General features: G+C 40.6%; 1 protein-coding gene across 4 annotated transcripts in view; it reads right to left on the reverse strand.

Annotated features, from left to right (window-relative positions):
* KLF8 (Kruppel like factor 8) overlaps window positions 1–20,716 on the reverse strand; it is a 695,632-nt gene extending 674,916 nt beyond the window's left edge. For 2 of the 4 annotated variants that reach the window (XM_044057426.1, XM_044057423.1), the window contains exons 1-2: window positions 20,025–20,716; window positions 15,326–15,476 (exon numbers count right to left, since the gene is read on the reverse strand). In XM_044057426.1, coding sequence (XP_043913361.1) covers window positions 15,326–15,409 — 84 coding nt within the window. In that variant the 5' untranslated portion in view covers window positions 15,410–15,476; window positions 20,025–20,716. Of the gene's footprint in view, window positions 1–15,325; window positions 15,477–19,195; window positions 19,215–20,024 lie in introns of those variants that run through there. The other 2 variants (XM_044057425.1, XM_044057424.1) reach the window with 2 other exon arrangements.
* Between the last annotated feature and the right edge of the window lie 1,006 nt (window positions 20,717–21,722).

The raw sequence follows: 21,722 nt of genomic DNA on the forward strand, positions 1-21,722 counted from the left end.
GAGGAGATCCAACCAGTGAGGTAACTTGTGATGATTGCCCCTGGCCAGATTTATTAAGATGGGGAACCAGTGCGGTCTCGGACAAAAGGGAGTCACTAGCAAGATTTTTGGGGAGTCCAACTGAATCTTCTGCAGGATTCTTGAAAGTAGAGGAAAAGGAGGAAAAGCATAAACATCCTCCCCTTCCAAGGAAAGGGTAGGGCCTCCTTCTTCCAGGTCAGATGGCATGGAACTCTGAAACAGAAGAGAGAAAGCTGCCTGTTCAGAGGGGAGGGGATAAACAATGTCCAGAAATTCATCTCTGTGAAGCATCTATTCATGAGCCTGTGTTTTGGACCTGCTCAGAGAGACTGTGCTCTGAAGGAATGTGTACTGCCTAAAGAGTTAACTGATAACTGAGAGCAACTTCCCAAGCCTGAAGTGCCATCCTGCAGAGGAGGTTAAATTACATGCACCCCCCCCCCCCCCGCTTGTTGACATACCCACATCACTGTAGTGTTGTCTGTGTACACTTTCAAGGGGCCCAGAGAGAACATTGTTGAAAAGCCGGAAGAGCCAGAATCAGAGTCCTCATCTCTTTGATGTTGACATGGTCTAATTTCCGATGGGAATGCTAAAGACCCTAAAGTTTCAGGTGACCAATAGATGCCACCCCACCCCATGTCTGTGGTATCGGTGAACGGCTCCTGAGAAGGAAGGGAATGGAGGCTGAAAGGGCCGGCTTGGACTGAGCGCAAACTTTCGAATCCACCACTCGAATTCCTTCACAGGTCATCAAGATAAGGAAAAATGTGAATGCCTTGGAGCCTGCAGAAGGCAATCACAGGAGCTAGGCATGTTGTGAATATCCTTGAGGCAGTAGAGAGGCCAAACAGTAGACCATATAACTCAAAATGAGAGGAAGACCCAGAGAAAAAAACTTAAACCCAACACACTGCAGCATAGAAACCTCAACCAAAACTAAAAACTAAACAACTTTTACTTTAAATGGCAGCACACAGGAGACAAATGCAATTTTAAGCACTTTCTTTCATTTTCAGAACTTCATCAGAAATAAAATCAAATTCCTCATACCTAAATTTAAAACCCATGCCACTCAATTACATGACCAAAAATAACAGCCAATGAACACAATGCCTATTAACCTGCTGATATTCTTAAAAGCACCTTCTAGTAAATAACGACATAATCAACATTTCATTAAAACTAGTGATGAAATGTCAGTCAAACATTAAAAATCAAAGTCTTTGCACTAATAAAAAGCATTTCATATTAATAAACTCATTTAATCTTTTTTTTTTCTTTTTTAAAAATCAGTGGCCAATCTAATCTGCCTTTCAGCTTCACAGTATTCTAAAAGTACATTGTAGTTGCCCAAACAAATTGTTCAAATTCACCATCAATTACAAAAACCTGACATTTTCTGAAATCTTGGGAATTAGCTGCATGTCCTGCCAATGAATTACTTAGATCTTTTTTTTTAAACTGTGATGTGCTCATAAATTCTTTTGGACAATTTCCTAATGTTTTTCCCAATATAATAACTACAGCACATCTTACATCAGTTGGGACTGTTTTTTTGGTTTACGCCCGATGGGTAGCCCAATAAACTATCCCCTCGGGAATTACAATCAAACCTGCCCTAATAGCCCTATCGGCTGCTTTTAAATAAATATGTGTCAGGATTACCTATTGTACCCAAATCAAGTGTTGGATTTTTCTAAAACACTTTTAACATTCTCATTCCTCTTATAAGGAAATAACGGACAGTTACCAACAATGTTGGCCAAGTCTTTATTACAAAGGATAATATTCTAACCGCTTTTCAAAATGTTTTAATAAGTACCGTGTCCGTAGTAATGGAAAGAGGGAATGCACCAGCAACATAATACGAGTACAGAGAGTAGCTTACAACTCCCACCACATATATAGTGTCCACTGTGCATTTGTTTAAAATAGGTTTGGCTCTGTCCTAGCTGAAATCAACTTCTTGAATAATATCCAATAGCAAGCCCATGTCATACCCTCTTTTAAGGAAAAGTCCCTTGAGATGTTCGACTTCTGTAAAAAAGATTTGATCATCACTGGTCAATCTACTTAACCTAAAGAACTTTCTTCATATGGAAAAGGTGACTTTTACTATGCAAATTGCTCACAAATGTTTCCTTCCTAAAAATCCTACTCATGAGCTTTCTACTGCCTTATCAAAACTGATGGTAATATCTAAAACAATCTCTTTACCAATGTCACTTATGATAAACTTCAAAAATGCAATACTCTTGTATGCATTTTTAAAAAGCTGGTGGAATTCATCCTCTGTTCTTTCATAAAAATAAATAAAATCATCAATAAACTGTCTATAAAAAATTACTTTGTCAAAAAGTTTCTGGGACTTAAAAACTTTCCCACCACGCCATTACTACATTTGCAAAAACAGGAGCTACCCTTGCTCCCACTGCTACTTCTTTTTTTTAAAGTTCAAAGGAGGTTACAGTCCCAGGGCCCTTACAAGTGTAGCCAAGTTTACTCCTTGTTCCCAAAGGTGTCTGGTTCAAGCAGACACCAAAATCAGCACCTATTGCCCCTGTCCAAGAGGGACACGAGTGGAACCCTCCAGTTCCCCATCCATTCGTCCAAATTATGCATAAATAGGGCTTTGTTTAACATGAACAGAAAGCTTGTTCCAAAGGTGGGGCAACTCTGAGAAATATCTGTCTCTCTAGCAAGTTCTGTTCATGTCACATACCAGGCTAAGGTTCTTTGAGTGAGTGAACCTCTGAGCAGTCTGTACAATACAGAGTAAAGTGATGATTTCAGTCTCTCCTCATAAGACAGATCTTGAGGACCCCAAATTTTCTTTGCAAGGAACCTTTGTTTTCTCACTAATTGTTGCAGGTGTTTGGAAAGAACATACCAAAGGAAGCATTGTACTCTATTATTGCCCAGATGAGGGAATAGTACAGGGGGGTTAGAACCTCTTTTTTTCTGGAGGCAATGCCCTTCTTACCACTGTGGAGACATGGTGATCAAAGTTAAGGCTGCTGTCTACCCGAGTGCCCAGCTCTCTCTCCACTGTGTGCTTAGGGTATTGCTATTGATGTAGTAGTTTGCAGGAACATCATCCTTGCCGAAGGGGATGATAAACAAGACCATGACTTTGGCACCAGTCATTAGTCTGCGTAAGACATTCTTTACAGGATGTTGACATCGCTAGGAGTTTCAATTATCACTCCCAGTTTGCAGTCCTCCGCAAACTTTTTCAGCCACAATCCTTTAAATTTTAGCAGAGAAGTAGATTCTGAACAGTAGGGGTCCCAAAACAGATTTGTGTGGAACACCACAGATTATGTTTCTGCTGAAGGTGGTGGAGTCCGCTATTTTGACCATATGAGTTCTAACAGTGAGCCAGTTTGCAACCCATCCAATAATGTAAGGGTTGATACCCCGCTGAGTGAGTTTATCAATGAAGGGGATTGTGTCAAAGGCTTTGGTTAAGTCTAGGTAGGCCATATGCCCAGATCTGCCCTTGTCTACGGCTTTGGTTACTGTCTCTAAGAAGTCCACCAAGTTTAACAGGCATGATCTCCCCTTGACAAAACCAGACTGGGGGGTGTCAAGCGTTTGGAGATTTTCTATATCTTTGTTAATAAGGTCCATGATGACGCATTCATTCCATGGCCTTTCAGGTAAGGCTGGTCAACTAATGGGTCTATAAATTCCCAGGGTCCGTGGATGCACCCCCTTCGTGCAAAGGATGACAGTAGCCATTTTCTGTTCTGTTGGGACGAAGCCAGTGCTTACGCTGTGATTGAAAACCGTGCCCAGTGGTGATGCCAATTCCTGTTTTAACCCATGTAGAACACAGCCCAGGATGTTGTCTCGTCCCACAAATGCTGTGCTTTTGGCCTTGGAGAGGGTGTTTATGACCTGCTCCTCAGAGATACAAGGTGGGGACAGGTGAGTGAAGTTTTCATGGAACCTATCAGCCAGCAGGTTTGCTATATCCACAGGTGCTGTATATGTAGTACCAGTAACTACAAGTTCAGCACAAATCTGGGCCTTACCTTTGAGTTTAAAGATATAACTAAAGAATGCCTTGTGGTTCTCCTTAGTTATGGAAGCTTATTTGGATTCATAGTTAGCTTTGGAGGACTTCACTAGGAGTCATACTTGCTTAAGTTGAGGAGGGTGTGTTTCCAGTTTTGAGACCGTTCCTTCCTACTCTTAGACATCAACTTCTTTGTCTTATTGTATAACCCATTAATGGCAGTTGTCCACCAGTCTGGTGTTTTTTTCCTTGAAGATCTTAATTTGGTTATATCAGGTACAGCAAAGTCAGTACAATTGTACAAGTTCTCATATAAAGCACTGGTGTATAACTCATCACAAAAGTCTGTTCCATTAGTGGGGGGAGGGAGTATGAAACTATTTATGCTGTCATGTAAGAGTTTGTAATTGGCCTTGGAGAAGTTTTTTAGTCTAGTTGTTGCTGGGGGGGGTCTTGTGTTACAGTTACTTCTAGTGAGACTGATTTGTGGTTGGATGTCAGCAGGGATGGCCACATATTGGGGGTAGTGCAGCGGTTCTCCATGTTGGTGAGCACCAGATCCAAGATGTTTGAGCCCCTTGTGGGTGTGTCAACCATCTGGTCCAGGGCACTGGAGTTAAAGTGTAGGAACCTTTGGGCAAGCGAGTTGGAACACATACAATTTACCCAGTCAATGGATGGGTAATTAAAAAGTCACCCAAAACCAGGGTGTCTGGTTGTATCTTGACTGACTCAAGTAGATCCAAGTAATCTGAGTGGATGTCCTGATTCATGGAGGGGGTCCTATGCTGGCAATGACCTGAAGAGGGGTCTTACCTACAGTCAATTGCACCTGAAGTAACTCAAAGGAATCATGCTGTTTAACCAATCTAGAGGTGTATTTATCTTTAATGAATATTGATATGGGTCTATATTAAATCAGCGAATGCTTAAAAAAGCGAACGCTGATTTATCGACCCCATTTAAACAAACAATCACGAACACTCAGAACAGCATTTTCTTTCCCAGGGAAAAAAAAATCACCGTTCCACAAGAAAAAAAAAAAAAAAATTTCAAAACATTACCTAAAGTGGGGGGCTTCTCTCCCCACAACCCCCCTACTTAAATATACCAACTCCGAGATCGCACTACAGTGAGGAAAACGGCAAAGTAACGGAGACGGCCAAGCAATTTTTTTCCCGGGGAAAGAAATTGCTTACATGCTGTTTCGCGCTTTCAAGTTCGATCAAGACACATTCGAAGGATTGTGTCTTAGATTATACAATACGAACCCTGTCTCCTGATGGATGCTGGTGTACAATGAAACTTCATCCAAAAAGAGACAAAAAACATATCCTGGTCTCTTTTTTTCACCTCACTTAGTAATTCTAAGATGTGCCATTAGTCTCTTGGATAAAACTTGGGTTCCTGTACTACAGAATTAAGTACATAGTCCAAATAGACTTAAATTGGTTTAGTCTTATAAAAATCCACTGCAAGTACAGGTCTGAATGGTGGGTTTTTCCTATTTTTATGAACCTTAGGAATTCTAAACAATCTGGCCATTCTAGGATGTTCAACTTTCAAAAAGTTATACAAGTCCTGTTCAATGTCACCATGACAAAGCAAATCAAATAAAATAGTATCAATGTTGGAAAACGCATTTATTCTCTACTTCTGCCTCCTCATAACAATTCCGGTCTGCTAAAAGTTGACTAATAGCCTTTTTGTAATCACTAGAGCTCATAATAACCACCACTCCACCTTTGTCAACTTTCATCATGTTGATATCCTTGTTTTAAGTACAACTACTTTAAGGCCACTCTTTCATTGCAAAATAAATGATAGAATTTGGGCTTAGAACCAAAATTTATTTGCAAATCCTCTTCGCATACATCATGGAAAACTTGTAAAGTGTCATGAAGTGTAGGGTTAAAGGTACTTCTGACAGTTATCTCCCTCTGGTCTTTATCAAAATGAGGAATGTCATATAATAAATATTAAATTCAATTTACAGATGTACAACTTCAAAATCAACAAGAACTTTGGTTATATTAGCAGTCTGTGTAGGAATAAATGAAAAACCCTTTGAAAGAACAGATAAAATGATCGTTCAATTTTGTATCACTCAAATCCACAATATCAACCAATTTAAGTCCTCTTCTTTCCTTCCCCCTGCTGTGCCCTTTGCCTTTGGATTGTCACTGTGGAGTCTTTGACATTCTTGGGGGATTCAGAATAAAAGGGGCTGGTGGGTTATTCCTAATTACAGTTAGCTGTTGAAACCTGAACCAGTTTGATCATTTCATTGTGCAGATTATTATTATTGTTACTATTGACGTTGGTCAGGATATTGTCCCTGACCCGTTTTCAGCTCTTTTCTCCTTAAAAATGAATATGCCGTCTCTGATGAGATGCAAATCTCTGAATTTTCCTCTGCTTTTTATTGATAATGGTTGAAACCAATCTATTACTTTTAGCACTTACTCCATGGTACAAAGTACTGTGATGGGAAAAAAAAAAAAAACATTCATTTAATAGTATCATTTAACACACAAATATCTTCCTCTAAATGGTGAACTTTCTTCCAACGGTCCTCCACCCACAGCTTCCAGCTTCATCATTATCGCCAAAGTGTCATTAAACAGCGTAACTAAATCCCCATGAAGTTCGTCTCCACAATTCACACCATTAGGGAAAAACTTCCTGTGTAAAACCTTCCTGAAGAGAGAGTGAGTATGGATATGAAGGCAAGCATCTTTCAGATCCAAGGGCACCAGAAGTCTGTATTAATAAAAGAGAAAACAGTTTGTGGAGAAAGCATTCAAAAAGAAGGGATCTCGAGAAAGGTTATGAGCTGGGAGAGATCCAAAATAGATTTCCAAAGTGCCTTCCTTTCGAGGAACTAGGAACATCTTGGAATAAAACCTTCTCACTTGGGAAGGGGGAAAACAGGTTCAATGGTCCCTTAGTTCAACAGGGAGTCCAGAACCTCCAGAAAATGAGCAAGTTGCTTTAGAGGAGGTTGAGAAATCTCTGAAAAAGGAGGGAGAGATTTCCATACCATGAACTAACCCTGATGTATGATAGAAAGAACCCAAGAATTTGAGGTGATGAAACACCAATTTGGAAGACAAAGGGACAGCCAAAGGGACAAAGCAACCTACGTGGTCTAAAGGTGGTGGGAGGGAGGGCAATTGTCAAAGAAAAGCAGGTTTGTCAGATAAAGAAGGCTTCTGGGCCACAGAAATCTAAGAAGCCTTAGCAGAGGGGGCTGACTTCCACCCTTCCTGCCGATGGATGCCTTCTGGGGTTGCCTGCTAACAAAAACAGACCTAGAAGAATAATTCCTCTGGAACTTAGAGGTATGAGAGACAAAATATATTTAAAGGTCTTGCAATGCTTTGCCCGAGACTAAAAACAGTCCCAAAAAGATGAGTATCATCCAAAGTACATCCAACAACTTGGCCTTAATGTCTTCAGAAACAAACAGACCGGAGACAAAGCCAAGAATAATGCCTCATGACAGACCCAAAAGCCACAGTTCCAGAAGAGGCATCAGCAGCATCATAGCTATACTTCACTTAACAGAGTTGTGAGCCACTCGAGAAGCAGAACCTAAAAATAAGGCAGAGGATTTGCCATCAGAATGAGGGAGGACAGAGAACCTGACAAGCCTGAGCAATCAAGGCCAGAGCATACCTGGTCATGTGGGTCTGGTAAATTAATATCCCTAAAGACCAAAGTAGAGGCAGTGAAAATTTCTTGCCAATCCTCTCCATTGCCCTGCTATCCTCATTAGAAGGCAAAGTTTGGAAGAGACAAAAGTTTAGAAGGCTTGTAAGAAGAGAATGTCACCACAGTAGGATCAGCAAAAAGACATTTAAATAAAAACAGACAATCCTCAAGAACCTTCTAGAACCTACCAGGTTTCTTAGGATCAGGAGGCTGAGAATCAGGAGACTTGAGAGCAGCAAAGAAAGTATCAAACAAGGCAGCCAACACAGGAGGAACTGCCGATGGTTTAGGAGTATCCACCTGTAGTAACACAGGAGGAACTGCCAATGGTTTAGGAGTATCCACCTGTAGTAACACAGGAGGAATTGCCAATGGTTTAGGAGTATCCACCTGAAGCAACTCATAATTATCTTCTCTGAATATCCGACACTTGAGAAGAATCCCACTTAAAGAATTCCATCATCCTAGCAATTGTGCCTCCAAAGGACAATTCCCCAAAAGGAGACTTATGGCTAACAGAATCCTCTTCATCAGAGCCACAAGCCAAAGGTGAAGGCATCTGTGAAGAATAGGACAAAGACCCCTCACCAGACAGGGAATCCTTGTCCGAGGAATCTGGTTCCCTAAACTGTTTAGAAGGGGTAGAGGTCTAAGGAAGAGCAGGTACTAAAACCCACTGAGGAGGCTTTAGGGCCATTAAGGCAGAGAACAAGCCCCGAGTAAACTCCTGCCATTCCGTTTGAAATCCTTAGGATGGACCAAAACTTACTTCAGTTTTTGTCTTTTCTTAGAAAGAACATCAGCCCTAACAAATACAGGAGGTTCTGACCCTTGGCACAATTCAAGAAGAGAACCCAGAACTTCCTCCCTGACCAATATCTGCAGAATCTCTCTATGTAGTTGCATCCATACGTCCCTTTTATGCCCCATGTTTTGTGTGGGAAACATACATGTGATGTATGGCACAAACAAGATCTCTTTTAAGCTTATTTAAACTGGCCGACGGACAGGCTGTTTAGGGCAGGACATCCCTTCAGTATCAAATACTGCATAGAAGGACATCTCACATTACCAAATCCATAACACTTATAGCTGATATTCAAAAATATTTCACATTTGTCAGTTACATGGTAATCAGTGAAGCTATATAGTATTCCTCTATATTATACAATACTATGCATAATACATATGCACTACTCTATACCATGTGGTTGCCATGGAAACAATATCCAAGCATAGCCCATGATCATGAATGATACGACAGCCAGTTTGCAAGAACCTGGTGTGGGGGCCAACAGGCCAGCTTGTTCAGTAATTCTAAAGACTTCCTGCATAATATAAACCACACATCACTGGACTGAAGGAGGGGGTGCATGATGTACAGAAGGCTCACTGAACAGTGACTAGTCATCGACTCACTGTCCCCCCATACACACATTTTGCTTGTCTTTTAGTGACTCAATTTTCCACAGTGACTTGGAGAATATCTTCTTTTTCAGTTTAATGCACAGTGTCCATTGTCACAAGACAAGCCCATCAAACAGAAGTAACAGAGAATTCAATTTACTGAAGAAGCGCTCCCCTTGGGATCTCATTCCTTTTGGACTCAACTTATCAAAACATGCATGTTTCTGCAATACATGAAAACCGCCCGTACTCCAAAATACAAAATGGAGAATTCTTGAGGAATCCACAACACGGCTAAAAATCAAAATCTTTATTTTGTAACACTATCTACAGGCTGTGAAATATAACCCAATGACCATTGTCCTTTTTCTATTGCAAAATTATGGGTAATATGGGTAAGGGTTCACCGATTGGCACTGTGTGTTGATTTCCCTAAAGTTCTACTACTACAAATTATGCCACATCAGTACAATGTACTTTTGTCAAGTGCCCACCTACTTCTTTACTGCACCTGGGGAAACTCTGCAGATCGAATAACCCACTTGTGCAGGGCCGACTGCTTTTATCAGGGGAAAATGGTGGTGAATGTAGACTAAAGTTATGACTTAGGGGTCATCAGCACAGTTTATGCAAGTATTACTAACAGCTACAAATGTCTGGACAGGCTTTTTTTTTTTTTTTTTTTTTTACAGTTCATACAGAATTTCTACAAAACAAATTACAAAAACAGACACATGCATACCAAGGCACATGAAGGGATCTAAAACAACCCACACTAAAAACTGCACTGGCACCTTGTCCACTAACAGAATACAAGTTGCATCACTGGCCTCCTCCTTTTCACCCAGTCTTCTTAAAATAGTCTCAACAAACACAAAAATAAACTTGGAATCCTGTTTACCTAGGTGCCAGCTCTGAAATGTCCTCCCGGCAATAAAATCATTGCATGTTGGATGTCAATGTATTCACACTTCTCCATAGTACCCCCCCCAAACATTTTGCAAACAGCATATTCCCAATCCCAGACTAAGAACAGCTACATCTATGCTATGTTTAGAACTTATCCCTATAATCTTAATGGTATTATAATAAAAAAAGTGGAAGGAACAAAAAAAAAAAAAAGTATTTTTTTGGCAGATCACATCATTCCACAGTAATAGCATGTTTATATTTTGCCAACCAGGATCTTTATCTTACAATGGCCTAGATCAAGTTACAGCTATGACCAGGAAAAAACAATTCTAATATAAAGTAAAATGCATCTACAACACACAAAACATTACAGGAACATTCTGAGATAAGCAATAGAATCTCTTCCCTAAACAAACTTTCTAGAATTCTCTATTGTCCCTTGCATTTATGACTTGCAAGTCTCTGATGACCTTCTCCAGAGCAACAATGGGTGAAAATGCCAATTTGTTCACCCACACTAATTTAGATTCTCCCTGTCTTACCCTAATCAGCACTGCAGTAAACACCTGTGTTATGCCTAGGCCACAACATTATGCAAATTCCACAAGAAATAAATAATTAAATTCACAATTCTAACATCGACTGTATTAACTACCACGGTCTGCTGGTGCTTCTGCCTTCTCTAGTTGGAACTACATTGATTGTACCTCTGACAGTGTAACTGTCTGCAAAAGACCAGTCACATCTTACTACATGAATTGTTTGTTTGCAATGCTTTTTTTGTTCCCTTTTTGCTTTGTTTTTTCTGGCCACCCTCATGCTCCCCAGCCATCACTGGGTGTACTAGTCACTCCTGTTGACCCCAATTAACTCCATTCTAAGGCTTATGCCAGTACATAAAAGCATAACTCCCAGAACTACCATCAGTTAACTGCTTCTACTCCCAGCCCCCATTTATGACCTACCTCGTGGTATCCATTGGTATCCCCCTCTATTCATCTGCTAAATCTGTGGGTGACTCCCCTCTCCCAGCAGGGAACTCTAGATGAATGCCATCCTACCAGGATGACCACACCCACCCCTCTCTAGCCTCTGTCTGCAGTGCTTTAACCATGCAGGATGCACCTGCCTCACACCATTTCAACTTTTCCCTTACCTTTTTTCCACCTTGACATGTCTTCTTAAATTATTCTTTGGACCTCCTCTCCAGCATCCATACTGGAACTCCATTCCATAGGTCCAAAACTCTCTGTAAAAATACTTTCAGATATTCAGGGAATGCCCGTCTCCCCTCTGTCTTACACTTTCACATCTTGTTGATATGACATTATATACCAATATCATACCCCCACACCCCCACCTCTTCTACTCCCAAATATGGAAAGCTATGGATCTTCTAGCCTCTGGTTATACTACTCCTCTTTGCCCCAAAAAGCTTCTAGTAGCTACACTGTGGACTTCATTCAAGGAATAGGTACAGCAGGCTGCTAGAAGGTGTTCAGAGCTGCACATATTAGTTGAGCAAACTCTGACCAAGGCCCTGTAGAATGAAAGCATTACATTATTGCATTTGTGATCTATCCCCCCAAGCATACTCCCTAGCATTCTGTTTGCTGCTCCCAATGCCTTCTCAGTCCTGCAATATCAACAATCCTAGATCCTTTACCTTTGTTGTTGCCTTCAGTCCTGTTTGCCTCCCCAACCATCTAGATATGATGTATGACAGCTGTTGGGGGGGCCCCCAAGTACAGTACTCTCTATTTATTTACAGTACCTACTTGTTCAGCCTTTTCAAGTCCTTTACTACAAATTTCACACAACCTCCACTGCTGTACCTGTCTTTATGTCATCAAAAGGAATCCAGTCATGTTTCCTCATCCTTCAAATGTACCTCAAACAAGCACACTGATGAGTATTTGACCCAGGGCACATCCCTACAGTCCTTAGCTAGTCACTTTCCTATCTCTTGATGTAGTGTTTCTCACCTCAACTTTCTGTGTCCTACCGTTCAATTATGCTACCTTCTGGTCCCTCAGGTCTTGGTCTTACCTCCAGCCATTCCAGTTTGTCTGTCAATTTCATCAGTGGGACTGAGTCTGCTATGTCAACTGATATGCCAGTGCAATACTTGCCTATAAAATGGTCAAAATGTGATCAGGTCTGATGGTCGTCCAGCTATGGTCTAGCTGCTCTCAAGTTGTGGTTTAATTTATATATAAAATCCATGATTAAAAAGTCTGTAAGTATATTAGAACATATGATTGTGACATAGGTAGTGAAGATTCATTGTTTGTATTCACAATATTGTATATCTACAGTAAGAATTTATTGAACTGATCTAATTTTTTGAGACTATTTAATATTTTATGAAATAAAAAAATTATTACAGGCTGTTACTTTTACGGGAAAATTTTAGTTAAATAAGGATTTGATTACATGTGCTTGTAGACAAGTTCTAAATAGGTGTATGCTATTCGTGTTTCATTAGTTGTGAAAAATCCTTTTCTATACAGATGAAAGTGCTTAACAAAATTGCTTTTTGGTTACTATACCAGCTGTTTATCAGATACTGGAACATTTGTCTATTTTTGGCAGTTTATGTTGCTGGTCTCATCTGTTACACAGAAGTGTGTGTTTTTTTAGGAAAACTAAAATCTCTGAAACACAGCCTAAGGTAAGGCTAGGCTATGAAATGAATTATGCTAAAACGAGGTGGAACCTGATTTTGTTTACAAACCACAAGACTCCTCCCAAACAGTTTCTGGTGTCTTAAATGCAGGATTTAAACTGGCTGTCTTCAGATCTTTATGTCATATACTTGCACTGAATGCAACTTGGGAAGAAAATTCAGAATCTTCAAAGAAAAGCTCTCTCACTGAGGTCAACAGACCTTTCTGGATGTTAAACACACAGAGAGTTAAGGATATGGATTGCTACATAGCCTCATCTGGTCGTCCTGGAGGGATATCCTCCATTTTCACAACAAGACAGTACCTTAGCTTGCTCCTATAAATATGTGCTACTTGTCTTCCTGGCTAACAAATGAATAAATTATCTACTGCAGAGCTCATTACCAACCCGAAAGGCTTTTGCGAGTTTTCTGTTACTATTTCAAAGTTTAACCAATTACACAAGGCCCACTGCACACAAATTGCAGTCATCAAATTATGAAGAGCTGCTAGCAAAATAAGTCACCTTGATCCAGTCCCATGGAAGGCACGGCTATCCCTCACACACACACAGTACTTCACCCCCCCAGCTATTCCCTCACACACCCCCCAGCTATCCCCTCACACACAGTACTTCACCCCCCCAGCTATCCCCTCACACACAGTACTTCACCCCCCCCAGCTATCCCCTCACACACAGTACTTCACCCCCCCAGCTATCCCCTCACACACAGTACTTCACCCCCCCCCCAGCTATCCCCTCACACACAAGCTATCCCCTCACACACAGTACTTCACCCCATGTGTCTTAATTATGGATTTATTCATTTTTAACCAGGTAAGCCCCACTAAACAAAAAACTGTCCTTTTTTAGAGGTGACCCAGTCACAAAGAATGAAAATGAAGATTGACAGATCAAACCTAAATCTACAAAATAAACTGGGGGGTGAAGTAGTGTGTGTGACTCTCCCAATCAACAAATGTAAAATAATAAAAAAATGAATAAATAACTCACAGATTTAATTAATATTTATTTATCGGGGTAGTGTACTGATCAATACTGACCAATTTCAGGTTCAGCCCAGGTGAAATACAAAACATTTAACAAACAAAAATAAAGAAATGTAAGCAGTAACAGAATAGTTCAGACTAATTACGTAGACATTCCAGTGAATAAGCACAGTGAGATGTACAATCCAGAACAGAGTAATGTACAACATACACATTCGTTTCTAAAGCGGGTCAGTCTTCACTGAATTTTGAGAGAGGATGAGAGACTTGGAAAGGAGGTAGGTTAGGTGATATGTCCTGTGTTGAAGTACAAGCATTTGGTTTGAATAGTGCCTTTTGAGTTGCATTCTGCAGTGGAATAAAATGTCAAGTTCCTTAATGTTGATGGAGACAGCCTGCCAAAGAGAAATTGCCTGTGGGAAGAATCCTTTAATCCCACACACTTCTTCCATTTACTCCAAACATTTCTGGAAACATGGCCGTTTCTATATTCAGCCATAAAATGCATAAGTCTATTCTAATGTTCTACCACTTTCTCAATGGAGAAGGCCTTCCTAACATCTCATAACATCCCCCCTGTTACTTTCCACTTGGGTATTCTCAAGCCTTTTTTCTGTCTAATGCCATTTCATCCACTGATTTCTCTGTACACATCATGTTACCCCTTTTCTCAAAAATTAATGATTTATTTATTTTGTTTGAAAATCTTTCACTAGACTAGACTTACAAATTCAAAATAATCCAGGAGAAGCCAAACAAAGGACACCTAAACAGCAGTTCCTTACCTTCATTAGGGCCACATTATCCTCGCATGCATTTTTATTTACCTTACTCATGAGTCACCTGCAGTAGTCCACTCCACTGTGAGTGATATAACCCAAGTTAATTACAATACCCAACTGTTATTTTTTCCAGCTTCAGTTAAATTCTCATTTCACCCTGCATGTTTTTTTTTGTTTGTTTTTTACACTGAATCGGAGTTCACATCTTTTTTTTTCCTGTTACACAGTCTGCTGAAATTCACCACACAAGTTGACAGTACACTAGGAAATCTTATACCTACTTTTGTGATCACCTGCAAACAAAATAAAAGAGCAATACATCTCCAACTGGATAACTCAGATATATAAATATAATAGTACGAGTATAGACACCTGTAGTATTCCAGAGGTTGCAACCCCTGGTAAAGTCCCACTAGCAAGTAGACCTCTCAGATCTGTCAATCAACCCAATTCTAAATTTGTACTACTATCATTGTTGTTCCAATCTGTGTTGGTTACCTACAGTTCTACACAGATGGCATCAAAAGATTCACCAAATCCAAGGTATAAACATCAACCACCACCAATCAATCAATGTACAATAAGCATGCATGACTGTTCTCAGACCAGAAAGGATAAAAAGATAAAGCTACGCAAAATTAAAATTAAATCATGAGCAAATGCACAACACTGCCCATCATCTGGGACAGAGCTCTTCATCAGACTTCAGCATTTGCATGTTGATAAGGATTTAAACAAAAAAAAAAAAGAAAAGAGAACAAATTTGAGAGATGACTTACCTTTATACTTTTGACTGATTTCAGAAGGCATGGATTGAGCAGATGGTCACCCAGCTGTTCACTGCTAGTTAGAAATGCTTCCATGTGGGCCTCTAACCCAGATAGTTCTACCGGTGTATTTCCTGCTGTATTTCCTCAGAGGTCACAGAATCTGTTGAAAGAAATTGATCACAAGACTGACTTACAATATTTTGCTATAATCCATTCAACTTTTCCACCCCTGCCTTTTAAACAGTATCCATTTATGTCCATATAAAATTCACATGCACCTTCATGTCACTTCACTAACAGCCACCACTTTTATTAACCATCTGCAGACATTTACCACTCTTTTGTTGAAATCATTCCTCCCCACATGCCACTTCTGCAGGGAATGATTGAAAGACAGGCTATCAGAATATATACGGTTTATTACAGCAGGTCTCATCATTCAGCAACAATATTTATTACTTAAACATCCAGTCCCCGCTGCTACCAGTGTTTCACAATTTGCCATCCATCCACAACTGCTTTTCCTCTACTTTTGCACATAGGGTCAAGGGTCAAGGTGTCACTTCAACAGTGAAAATCTAGAGCCAAGGTTTACACACTGGGTGGGTAGCTCTGCTGTGGTAATTCTTCCATCACACACACATACACACACACTTTTTGAATAAGTGAAAGTCAGCAAGATGCAAATTTCAGCTACAAAATGGTGAATGTGAACAGTAAAAAGTAAAAAAAGTAAACAGATGCACCTAGGTTAAAGTCAATAAACAGCTATCAAGACAAGGGAGAAGTCTATACACATAATGCAACTCCCACCATTGGTAATACTTTCACAAACTGTTTCACGTCAGTGATGTGTTAGTATGTACATACACTCTCGTTTCACATAAGTAGTGTGGGTTAGATACACTCAGTGTTCCACATGATTAGTGTGGTTTAGTATGTGCATACACTCTCACAAAGTGTTCCATGTAAGAAGCATGTGTTTAACATGTGCATACACTCCCAGAGGATGATGGCAACAAGTGGAGCAGTTTTGCAGGTTAGTTTGTGTGAGCGCATATGCATATACACACTAACACCCATGCATAGGTGTGTACTATGGTAATGGTCCTGGAGCTTTTACAAGCCTAGCACATAGAAGCGCCCTTGCGTCTTGCCACCAGACGTTAGTTCCCAGTGCCTCTATCAAGTACTTGGAGCCACTGGAGTGATCCCCGGGGTGAACTTTCTATTACCCATCCACTCATCAAGATTTCTCTTGAAGAGGGTCAGCGAGGTGCTCTGCTTGACATGTATGGGAAGTCTATTCCAGAGCATGGGCAGTCTCTGGGTGAGGAACCTGTCCCTCCAGCATTTTCTCCCTCCAGCATGTTCTGTGGATTGTGGTAATGAGGTTGAGGTCTCTGGAGCATGTGGTGCAGAGGGATGTGGATTTCTTTCGATGTAGCATTTCTAACAGAGCTGGGTCAGACATGGCTTTGTAAGTCAAGCACAGATCACCTCTAAGTAGGCAATATGAGACAGAGAATAGCTGGAGTCTTTTGAGTCTTTCTGTGTAGGACATGTGTTTAATGACTATGATCCTCTTTGTAAGGTACTTCTGTGGCCTCTCCAGCTGTTGCAAGTGTCTAGTGGGGTACATGCCAAATGGGGCATTATACTTGACGATTAGTCTAATCAGGGAAGAGTAGAGAGAGAGGCAATGACCTCTTTCTTCCTGGATGCAAAACCCTTGCTAATGAGATGTGCCACATAGAAGGGCTTTCTGACCACAGTGGTAATGTGGCGGTCGAAGGAGAGGTTGCTGTCAACCTGCACCCCCAGATCTCTTATAATGCCTTCAGTGTTCAGTGGGCTCCCATCGATGTGGTAATTAGTGGGAACTGAGTTTTTACCAAAGGGGATGACAACGCATTTTTTGGCATTAAGCTTAAGGCCATGGTTTCAACACCAGTCAGTTGTCTCAGTGAGGCCCTTCTGTAGATGTCTGCATGCACAAGGGTCCCAATATTGTGTGCCCATGCACACATCTGTGCCCTTAGGACTGCATTAGCTCCATGCACACATGAACAAGAATGCACCTACTTTTATACATATGCAGTCCTGAAGCAAAGTCTGCCTATGTGCACCTGCTTGGTGAAAAGCACTTTGGTGGGATATCTTGCATATTAATACAAACATGCAAGGGAAAGAAAGCATCAGTGCATGCTCCTGTTTGTGGGTCTGTACACAGGTTTGGATTCGCATTTGCCTACATATCACAGATCACAAGTGTCCACAACTGAAGGCAATCTCATCACATGTTGCCACTTAAATCTAAATGCACTGACTTTTGTCTTGCAGAGCTCACTCCTCCATATACAATATACTGTTTCAGAGTAAAACAGAATCCTAGTGGTGTAAAGTTCTGGTGAAGAATTAACACTCTTTTGTACACATGTTCTTCATAAAAAGGCAATTGTGTTCAGCTACATCTACTTTAAAACGCTCCACTCTGAACTGATTACATCATTAACGTGTAATAAAAATTGACACCCATCCAGACAAAATTCAGAGAAAACAAAGACATTACTGAGCCCTTACTATCTGCAGCTAAATCTATCTCTTGCGGCCTATTGGTCTTTAGCTGTTTTACACAGGTAATCTGCATGCAAATATTATAGACTGAAACCAAAACAAAGAAGTGGCAAAGTAAAGGCAAGCATTAAAGCCAACATATAGCCAGCTGGCAGACCTCAAACCGTACAGCCACAGGGCTGTAGCTTAAAGTCCTAACTTTTCTGACTTCATCAGTATTGTTTGAATGTCCTGCTTTAAAATGCTTTCTTTGAACAAGGAACATGTATTAGTACATCTCAAATATGTCATTGGTTACCCTTCGCCATAGTACTCCATCCTAAAGACCACCAACATAATATTACAACTCCCTGCAAGTCCAATTGCATACACTGTTGTGTAATACTTGCAAAGAATGAACTCCCAAGCCAATCTTCTTTTTAGTGTCCTACATTCCACCTGCCTGTGTAGGAAATAAGGACAGACACATATAAGCTCAGCGTGTACACAAATGTATGGACTGACTGTGCTAGCACAGGTGTTATCCCCTACCAAAGTGACCACAACATCAGGATTAGTGACCATATCTCAATTACTGACCATATCTCTCAGATGTCCCCGATTTTGCCTCATGTTTTAGTCCTGTCATAAAACATTTGATTTTCTGATAAATCACTAAGAATTACAGTCAATAATGACAAACATGTTGCTCTATTATTATTATTTTAGTGTATTACAGTAATATTTAAACACTGCCCCAGTTTTGGGTCTTAGTTCTCCCATCCCCCACCCACATAATTTTTGGCTTTGTCCAGATTACTTGAGCAAAAAAGTGGAGTACACTAAGATAGTCACTAGGGAAACAAGCTCCTCCCCATATTAACCCATTCCTGGCTTTCACAGATTCCTGAACCACACCTTAACACTATCACTACCAGAAGGGCTGACTCTGAACTTTACACTAGTGACAGGCATTCATTTCAGCAAGATACAGTACCGCCTCTCTCACTGTTGGTGAAAGACACCACTGCACACCACACACCACTTTGAACACACTTTATTTAACAAGCACATAAGATCAGCTGCGACTCACAGTAAGGTAAGAAAAAGGCAGACAAAATATTAGGTTGCACGTCTTCCCCTGACATGGCACTAGAAAATCAAAAGTCTGTGGGGTTTCTAATCATAATAGAAAAAAAGAATATTCAACCAGGCACTTGATTTAAATTCCAATATTAACATTTCACTGCAGCATGGGGGAAGGGTGAATTTTTGAGAGGCCATTTTTTAGACAAGAAATTAAACCAAGGCTGTGGTACTTACAAGAGATGTCAGATCCACATTTGTGTTGAAATAATTTGTGTCATCTGGCAACAGTCGTGGTAGCCTTACCCCAAAGGAAAAAACAAGAAAACAGACAAAAATATAGTCCTCCTTTGCAGTGCATGCAAAGAACTACCTAAAAATAAAATACTCTAGACTTAACAAGCAATGTACATAGTAGTATCTGTCTGGTTAGGGTTGCAGACAATACAAGAAAGTTATCAGCAATGAGTTAGCCTGCCAGTACTACATAACAGGGTGGCAAGAATACCCGGGCACTCAACATTTTAGCAATAGCAGAACTGGACACACATCAGACAAACCAGCAACACTGCCTGATGCAAACTAACAATCCTGACTTCTACATCCACTCAGCCTTTTTTGTCTTGTGAAACAAAATTCCAGAAGTGCTTTGCATTTTCATTTTAAAACTTTTGAGAAGTAGCTCTCTTGCTGACACAGTCAGCGATCAAACTGAACTTGACTGATGGTTATATAGTACACAACTTGGGTATACATTATGCACTGTATTATTTAACATTAATATGCAAAGAAAACATGACTTAAGTAACAACTAGATACCATCTTGAGGCACACCAAATATGCTATTTTCACAGCCTTGGCAATGAACAGGGTGGAGAAGGGTGGGGGGTATCTGCCCATGTGCATATTTCAAAAGGTACTCTGATCTGGAGAGAGAGCACCACACAAGACAGTCCCAACATCTGTGACATCCTGACAACCGCTATGCAATCCAAATCAAGCCCAACACCAATACATCACCACCCCCACCCCACCCCCTTCAATATCCTTGTCTGGCATTACTCACCACCTGCACTGACTTCTGTTTCTCCGCTGTGATGCAAGCCGCAAGCATCCCTTCACTCGTTACCTTGGTGCCAGTCTCTTCATTTTTCAGGTCTGCAGGATCTCAGAAAAAGGGGGGCAATGGAAGGCAGCGAGGGCACAAGATGTAAATATAATAATAATAATAAAATGATCAGAAAAAAAATGTTTACAAATCAGATCAGTGGGTCTTCAAGGCCCTGCTGCACCAGAAAGGCAATGCTGCCTTCTGATTTCTTAAAAAGGGACTAAAGAAGGCCTGATAAACTGCCTACTGCCCCCCTCAAAGGGATATAATCTGGCTTGTTGCCAAGACTCTCCCCTAGAAGCCTTACAAATGAAAAGGGCTTGTGAACTGGACACAAAAGGGGGAATCACAATCAAGTGATAAGCACACACCTCTATTTAAAACAGCAAGAGTAGAAAAGAAAAGGAAACCATTGCCTTGCTAAATCTTTTCTGTTCCATAGATTAGTGAGCCTTTATACTCGAGACAATGACAGAGATGATATTTTAGCTTAAATAAAACGACAAAAAAAATAAGAATAAATGGGAAGACGGATAGAATACATTTTCTTCCTGCCTGCTGAAGCCACACAGAACAAACAGCCTGATCTCGGCCGTTCCCCTGCCTTCAGCTAGAGAGGTGTCTAGGCAATGCCTGCTCCACCCTTACTCTGGGTGGAGTTTCTTAAAGGCACAGAAACCCATTACAGCTTTTCTGCATCACACAATTCTCCACCCAACCCCCGCCCTAGCCTGGTACTTAAAATCCAGAAAGCTTTCTAAACGAAAGACTGGAAGCTTCCAAATAGAGTTCTTACAGTAACCTTTTATAGAGTTTTGTGACAGACACTTTAGAAGGCTGTTCCCAAGTCAACCTGGTCACAGTTGCACACCCTTCTGTGCAGCTTACCCAGATGTAAGACAGTTTAGGAATAAGCTACTCTGATGAGGTAAACAAGTAAGAAAAACAACAGCTGAGTAAGTCAGTTCCTATATAAGCTCTGCCTGCTGTGCCTATAACAAATGAAGCTTTGCACTTAATTCACAAGCCTGGGGTGTTACATTTACATGTCCCAGTTTCACTAAAAAACCCTCACTCATTCACTGACATTTGAGCTCCTAAGTAGCTACTTTTCTTCAGTGGTTATGAGAAGTAACAATTTAGCAAGAAAAAGGTGACAGAGACACCCAGAATGCCAATGTCTTTAACTTAAACTGTGCCCTCATTCTGCAACATGTGCTGGGAACAAGGACTTGAACAGACTAACCTCCTTTTGGAGATGAGAACACCACTCCGCCTCCTAGGTGGTCAGAGCTGATAATGGAAGGCAGGCAGGGATGGCGACATAGAATCCCACAGTAACAACTGTCTTCAATATTTTATGTTATTGGTTCTCAATATTTTATGTTATTGTATTTTGTTTATTTGCCATTTATTAAACTGGTTAGTACATTAGTCCAAAGACCCTTGTCATGAACAGCCCAGACCAAGAGACATCAAATACTAAGCTTATAATATTCACACAAGAGCTCATCGGTGAACAGAGCAGACAATAAAGTAGCAATAATAGAAACTATAGTTAAAGTAAAACATAAGGCACATATAAGAAAATAAGACATATATGGATCATAACACATATTCTAGGGTCATGTACTGCTGAGCTAGTACATTTAT

The sequence above is a fragment of the Protopterus annectens genome, chromosome 15.part0, assembly GCF_019279795.1.
Source record: "Protopterus annectens isolate FY-2018-M chromosome 15.part0, PAN1.0, whole genome shotgun sequence".
In the NCBI taxonomy this organism is placed as follows: domain Eukaryota; kingdom Metazoa; phylum Chordata; order Ceratodontiformes; family Protopteridae; genus Protopterus; species Protopterus annectens.